Here is a 7,426-nt window from a genome sequence, read left to right as displayed (position 1 = left end):
GTTTTGTAAATTTTTAAGACTGACGTCATCTGGTGTATTTTAAATTATTTGCTTTAATGTCTAAATCCAGGATAGACTTACAGACTTGAATCCTAATGTTTTTTTATTTGTTTTATATTTTGGTTAAATTTGCTTTTGTTAATGACATGCTGAAATTTGGAACTTGATTTCGATGGTAAAAAAAATATGACATGTTTATAGTTTACATATTAAAAATGGAATGGTTAAGAAAATGCTATTTCAAGGCTTCAGATTTCTTGATGGAATACTTGAGCTCTTTCTGAATGCTTAACCTTGTGGGTGACATAACAATGTCTTTCCAAACAGACCCTTGTTGATTTGCTGGATTTGTCTGCTTATAAAGTTCGTATATTGAGTTGGCTGTTTCATCTAATCGTTCGAGGGTCTTTAGTATGCTTATCTCTTCAGGATCAACTAGTAATGTCTTTTCTTTATCTTTCCACCCTATTAGCTGCAAGGTATATTCAATCCTTCAATTAGTAAATCTGTATGTATATGCGTATCTGTGTGTGTATGTGTATAGATTCAGTTCGGCTAAACATTGATTTTGACTAAAGGTGTAAAAATGACATTTAGGCATGGTGTTTTAAACATTTTAGACAGTGCGTAAAAAACTAACACAACATTCCTTGATTCTCTTTTTTACCTTTGGTGGTCCTTCTAACGCGTTGGTCAGATAAAGTCTTGCATTGTCGACAAGTTGACAGTAAGTCATAAACGCGTTTGCAAATCGTTTGTGTGATGTCAACTGTGATCTAACCCTCACAGCTCGTCGGCACATAATGGCCCTCCTGGTAAACAAAAACTATAAACATCACAGGACACACGAAAAAAAGTATAAAACTGATTGATGAGGTTACCTGATGCCTCTTATGACAGCTAAATAAGGGTCACAAACGACACCGACCAGTTCTATCCTGTATGGTCTTCTTTTCTGGTTACCATCTATTAGCTCACTTTCTTCTTCAAGTTCCCAATATCTCTCAATAACACCTCCATCTGACTTCACTTTGTAACCGGGCCCCATACGATAACGTTTGCGATGAACGTTTCTTGCCATTGTTATCGTCTGCACAACAAATGGGACCCACGAGAGGGTCCCGTCCATGATTACGTCTCTACCTTCGTTTAGTGCTGTTACAAGGAGCGATGCCGCTGCATCTGTAGACGATTGATGCACCTGTAAATTGTATGTGCTAAAATTGCATCACTAAATGAACACATTTCCTTTTTGTAAATTATACGTACAATGAACACACTTTTAGTCGCTTTCAATAGGGAACATGCTATGTACCCAAAAATGGAAAGCAGTGAAAAGTATGCCATGTTATCATGGAAAGTTCCGTCACAGAATTATTTTGTGACGGAAAGTTCTTTGGTAAAATATTAAAAAAAGAGAAAACAAGTAGGATGTGCCAGCTCAGCAGTATGAAGCATGTCATGATGGCCTCTAGAACTTAAAGCTCTGTAAATAACATCAGATTCTTTGAAGGCATCTGCCTCTATTACAACAGCATTTGCTGATGCTCCAGCCCAAAATGGTCTGCACATATTCAACACAAATAACATATATATATATATATATATATATATATATATATATATATATATATCTATATCTATATCTTATAATATATGCAATCTTTTACATGGGCTATGAATGATAATAATAAAATTGCTTACTCTTTGAGAAGGTCTTTAAGAACAGTACTCTTTCCAGCTCCCATGCCGCCACCCATAAAAAGAAGAACCGGGCTACGATCTTTGTGTGCCATCGGGACCATAACATCCGTACACTCTGAATCATCTGCATTTGAAAGGCCTATCGCCTTCATTTCTTCTACTAATGTCGTGAACACTCGTGCTACTTTTAGGTTCTTTGTCACCCTCTCAAATCTTTGTTCCCTGTCTCATTTCAAATAATATTAACATCAAGACATTATTAATAATCGAGTGTATGATTCTTAGTATAATGAGTTTGTTGGCACATAGGAACACGAAAATGTACCTTGTCGCTTGCATGACTATGTTCTTGAGCTTCTTTTTTGGTTCATGTCCATCAGGACCCAACACCTAAATTTCATAAGGAGAACTTGTCATATATTACCTTCAAATAGCGTTCAAGACATTTATTACAAAACAATAAGCATTGTAAGAATAGTTTTGTACTTCTTGAATACAAATATTTATGTTATGTAAATAAAACCGCATAAAATTAATTTGTTCATATATTAACTGTTAACCTACACATGTGTAGATTATATCTATGTAATATAGTCTATACATATGTAGATTCAGGAAAATAAATATTGCATTTCAACCATTTTTTTTTATATTTTTAAATATACATAAAGATTAAAAAATGAATGATTTATTTTGTTTTGTATTGGTGTTGTATCGAACGAAAACATGTGTTTTTATACCTGAGTGATCATATAAGAAGCATGGCTCCAATGAAAAGCAAAGTAACTAAGAATACATCTCTCAAATTCCTCAACCAATTTTATGAACAATGAATCAGCCTGCGGGTCATCACCGAAGAACGAAATCATATCTTCCTCGCATCCTTCTTTTTTCCTGATATAATCAGCAGCTAATTTGCACAAATACGGACATTCTCGATTATCATGAAAGCCCATCTGCCGAGCTGCATTCATCGACATACACATAAGCACACATTTTGCATACGCAAATCGATATTTTTTATTTAATGTTGGACGGTGTTTATACCTACATAATCATGGAATCTCTCAAGCTTCAACGGCTGTCTGGTTTTTGAAACTCGAATCCATGGGATGATCTTATTGTAATCTATTGTTTTCCTGAATCTGATGTGCATAGCAGCGGCAATGATCAAACCGATCGACGATGCAAAGATGATTTGTGTATACGTTGGGATATTGTCGTCACCGAATATTTTGGATAATAAATAATCTTTGAATTCAGATGCAATTTCTTCACATGTCAGCATGTTTTGAGATTTAAATTTGTGTTGCAGGAGGAGGTGGTGATAAACACAGGGAGAATATCTTTGGATCTGAAATTTGCATAACAGAGGAAATTGAGAGCAAATAATGGAGAAAGGAATGTGCAAAATGTTTAATTTTGTTTTGTGTGGTTAGATAATTTAATATTTAAATTTAATATTTATTAATCTAATGATTCTTTTTATATATAACAAATAATTTGATTATCTAACAATAACTGTAATTTTTCACAGAAAAAACATATATAAACATTTATTACATTATCTTAGTATGGTAATTAAGACCAATTCTTTTGAAAGGGATTAATTTGAGAAATAATTACGCATGTTTTCATTTGCTCCGATTTAAATTATAGACGGTTTTATTCTTATAAAACTTGTTAACTTAATAAAGCTCTACGGAGTCAACAACGCCTCCACCATTTTACTTCGCCACCTACCTGCTCATCTCTGCCATTTTTTTCCGCCACCATCTTCTCATCTCCGCCAATTTTGTCCGCCACCGTCTGCTCATCCGAGTCGATGACACCACCAGAACCATAAGTTTAACTTTCTGTACAGATTTTTTTTTTTTACTTTTTATAAAAGTTATCAAAAGAAAATAGCAGTTATAAGCTTGCATGATGTAAAATGCCTCACTTTATTCTGAACAAAAACAAACATAAATAGCAAAAATAACAGAACAAACGACCTTATTAAAATGTCTGCTTACACTATAACAAACCTACAACACTTTATATATAAATATTCACATTGCAGAAAAGATTATTTCAACAACATAGCTAAATCATACTCTCCCTAGACCATAAACATTATGTAAAACGATTAATTAAAACTCACATTCATCTCAACTTATTTAAACAAAACAAATTCTATCAACATACAATCATACCGATTATCGGTTACATTATGACGGTCATCATCATCATCGTCATCGTCATCGTCATCATCATCATCATCATATAGGTGCAGAACAAGTAGTTCTAAAATGACCCGTTTGATTGCACCGACTGCAATGCACCACCCGTTTCTCCCGTCCTCTATCTTCTGACCGAACCCTCCTTTTTCTCGGTCTTCCCGGTGGTCTAAGTGATTTTGGTGGATTAATAATAATCTCACTCACATTACCAGATTCACCTTGTGAAATCCCATCTGCCATTTCCTTCCAAAGTGTTTTATCAGGAACCGGATGAATCGTTTGTGAATACGCTTTCCTGTAAGTTGCAACTGTAAAACAACTTTCAGTGAAACGATGAACATTTTGTCTACACGATAAAAGAGCCGCCACAGCATGAGCACATGGCAGGCCGTAAAGCTGCCATCCCCGACACAAACAACAACGGTTTCTGATATCAACAATATTCGTCCCTTCATGTGAAATAACCTCAAATTCAGCCTCGTTTGCTCTAAGAACTTGATAAGTGCGTGCCCGATCGATAGCCTCTGAAACCCGTCTTTCTGCAGAAGGAACAAGTATTGAAGTCCATTGCATGCTCGTTTCACGCCTCTCGTTAAACCATGTCATTAACTGCCTACGGATGCACTCCATCATTTGAATAATGGGAAGTCCAGAAGCTTCCAGAATCCACGCATTTAATGATTCAACTATGTTAGCAGTCAAATGACCAAAACGGGTTCCTTCAAAATAAGCTGTAGCCCATAAACGGGCAGGAACACGTCTAATCCAATAAGCAGCCTCTTGAGATATCTCTTCAATTTCCAAAATTTAGATTCAAATTCCATAACGGTTAGCGCGTTTGCTGCATCCCATAAAAGATTAACAATCATGGTGTTGTTAAACTCTTTCCTAAAACTTTCACTAAGATGACGCATACAAAACCCGTGAAAAGCTGTTGGGAAATTGGCTTCCACACCGTCAACAACACTTTTTTGTCTGTCGGATAAAATTGTAAGTCTCGGCATGTTTTCTGTGTTTATTTCCAATAAATTATGTAACTCGGAAAGAAACCACATCCAATTTTCATTACTTTCTTCATCAACAACCCCAAAAGCCAAAGGAAATAACGCCCCGTCACCATCAAAACCCGTGGCAAAAAGCAATGTCCCAAGATACTTGCTTTTTAACACGGTTTTATCAAGCCCGAGAAGCGGTCTACACGCATTCAAAAACCCGTAAATCGAAGCTTGAAACGAGATAAACAACCGTTGAAAACAGTTATCATTTGGATTCACATAAACCGAAGCTATACTCTCGGGATTTGTGCGTCTAACTTGATCACAATATTGTGGTAAAAGACGGTAATCTTCTTCAAAAGAACCGCGTAAAGCCGCCATGATTCGCTCTTTACCTCTCCAAGCTTGCTTATATGATAATGTTATCCCGTGAACCCGATGGATTTCTTCAAGAATCTCTTTCGGTTTGCATTGGGGGTTTTCTTTGAGCCGTTGCTCTACAGAATTAGCAACCCACTGAACCGAAGCTTGTTGATGACCGAGGTGCGCGATCCCACCACACGTGTGTTCAGCATGGATGGTTCGAATAGTGAAAGTGGGGACACCTGGCAGCTTAGCAGCGTGTATCCTCCACGGGCACCCTTCACTTGCACACTTGGCAGTAAACCGAGTTTTATCAGATTTGACAGTTTGTATCTCGAAATGTAGAGCAATTGCAGTGTGTCTTAATGCCCTTCGACAGCTGGCAACATCTGGAAATTCTTGACCAACCATGAGTTCATAGTTTGGAGGTGGGGTTAGGGTTCGGGTTTGGATGACTGGGGATGTGACTACAAGATCCGGGTGTTGAACTGATATTGGGACCACACCCATTTCAGAGTGCGTGTGTGGGTGCACCACAAGGTCTAAGTTTTCATCAAGCTCGTGATTCTCAACAACCGTTAAACCATGATTATTAGGTAAACCTAGTTCATGAGGTTGATCAGAAAGGACCAGATGAGAATCATGGGATTTGGCCTGTTCTTGATCCATACCATGATCAAGATCATCACCATCTTCATTGTTCTCATCATATCCATTATTATGCTGATTGTTATCCTCAAACTCAGTTGGTATCTCATGGTTCATTAGCAACTCATTGTCAAGACCGTGACTGTGTCCTACACGCATATCTTGATTACCATTTTCGCTTAACTTTACATCGTGCTTGTGGGTATGCCCTAATCCAACATTACGATTCTGCCCACCAACCAAACTCTGACCGTGCCTTAATCCCAGTTGTTGGTTTTGAACCAATGGTATATCTGGCCTAGGTCCAATAATCATCTCATGGTTATCCATGGCGAATATTTATTACCCGCAGAACTTTCAAACAAGCCCTTGGATCCACAAGATAAGAAACATCAAATGGCCTGTTTCAACAAAAGTATACAGTCAAAACTTCTTCTTATCAGAATTCACAATTAACTCAAATCATAGAATGATTCAATACATACACGTATTCCACCAATAACGTTAATAAGAAGCTACAAAACTAACTGCCATACATAATAATTATATGCTCTACCTATATTCTATCTCCTGTTATTGCTAAACAGCTTATGAAAAAAGTTCACCATTTAACTCGAGAATATTCCAGATCCACTAAATGAAAGGTATGTATTTTGATATTTTGGAAGTGATTATATTGATTTAGTGTAACTAGAAGAATCAAACTAAAATAATCAACTGCTTACAACTAAGTATTGCTACAACAGTTTACACTGACATCAATAATATATATATATATATATATATATATATGTAATTCTTATAGTGTCAACTCGCCAGATTATCGAAATTGAATCATTCTAACCTCAAATAACCAAAATCCGTGTGCCAATTGTGAACTACCGAAACACCGAAAACTAATATCAGCTTGATCACACATCGAAACACCTCCTAAGCATAACAAGAGCAAATTATACCCTCCTAAACTCATAATAATTAACCATATATCCGATCAATTCAGCTTCAATTAGACAAGTAAAACATTGAAACCTCAATCGCAGGTAGTGAATCCAGATCTGAAAAACACCAAAATTAGACTGAACAGAATGAAAACCTACCGGATCCTGGAAGAGGAAACCCTAGATCGGTGAATTGAAGAAGAAACCTGGAAAAGAGGAAGAGATCGTGAGAGGAGAATAATAATAATCATAATAGCGTAAATTGCTAGGGTTTGAAAGTAGAGGTGAAGTTGAAATTGGCGGGTGATTTATATGTATGCATATAAATAAAGAGTGAGAAGAGAAGAGAAGAGGTGAAATACCTGAAAGAGGGCTGGGAGATAAAGGGTAGAATTGGGGACCGAAGAGAGTATGAGAGTATTGGATCTTAAAATTAGGGTTTCTTTTTTCCTTTGAAGAAAGGGTATTTAGGTCACCTCAACTCATCTTCCTTCTCTTTCATCCGCCTCCATTCCCTATTTTACCCCTCCACTTATCTATTATTATTATTATTATT

The 7,426-nt window shown here is 36.5% G+C and overlaps 1 protein-coding gene and 1 pseudogene across 1 annotated transcript; both read right to left on the bottom strand.

Annotated features, from left to right (window-relative positions):
• Positions 1–235: 235 nt before the first annotated feature.
• On the bottom strand, positions 236–2,992 carry LOC143612881 (calmodulin calcium-dependent NAD kinase-like). Its single transcript, XM_077086749.1, has 8 exons — positions 2,752–2,992; positions 2,445–2,668; positions 2,030–2,094; positions 1,705–1,926; positions 1,438–1,564; positions 882–1,201; positions 668–812; positions 236–472 (listed from the first exon to the last, which is right to left on the bottom strand). Exons 1-8 carry the CDS (start codon positions 2,990–2,992, stop codon positions 236–238), a joined length of 1,581 nt encoding a protein of 526 aa, XP_076942864.1.
• A 973-nt stretch (positions 2,993–3,965) lies between these two features.
• Positions 3,966–6,335, bottom strand: LOC143612884 (uncharacterized; annotated as a pseudogene).
• Positions 6,336–7,426: the final 1,091 nt, after the last annotated feature.

This window comes from Bidens hawaiensis, unplaced genomic scaffold, assembly GCF_021521415.1.
Source record: "Bidens hawaiensis isolate Kalapana, Puna unplaced genomic scaffold, B.hawaiensis_p1.1 tig00035945_1, whole genome shotgun sequence".
NCBI classification, from domain to species: domain Eukaryota; kingdom Viridiplantae; phylum Streptophyta; class Magnoliopsida; order Asterales; family Asteraceae; genus Bidens; species Bidens hawaiensis.
This window is presented reverse-complemented; position numbering and strand designations above follow the sequence as displayed.

Excerpts from the sequence above, each read along its gene's own strand:
- LOC143612881 (XM_077086749.1), bottom strand. The coding sequence starts at position 2,992 with ATGCTGACATGTGAAGAAATTGCATCTGAATTCAAAGATTATTTATTA. Across the intron at positions 2,095-2,444 it reads CTTCTTATATGATCACTCAG|GTGTTGGGTCCTGATGGACA; the intron begins GTATAAAAACAC and ends TATGAAATTTAG. Across the intron at positions 813-881 it reads GCTGTCATAAGAGGCATCAG|GAGGGCCATTATGTGCCGAC; the intron begins GTAACCTCATCA and ends TTTGTTTACCAG.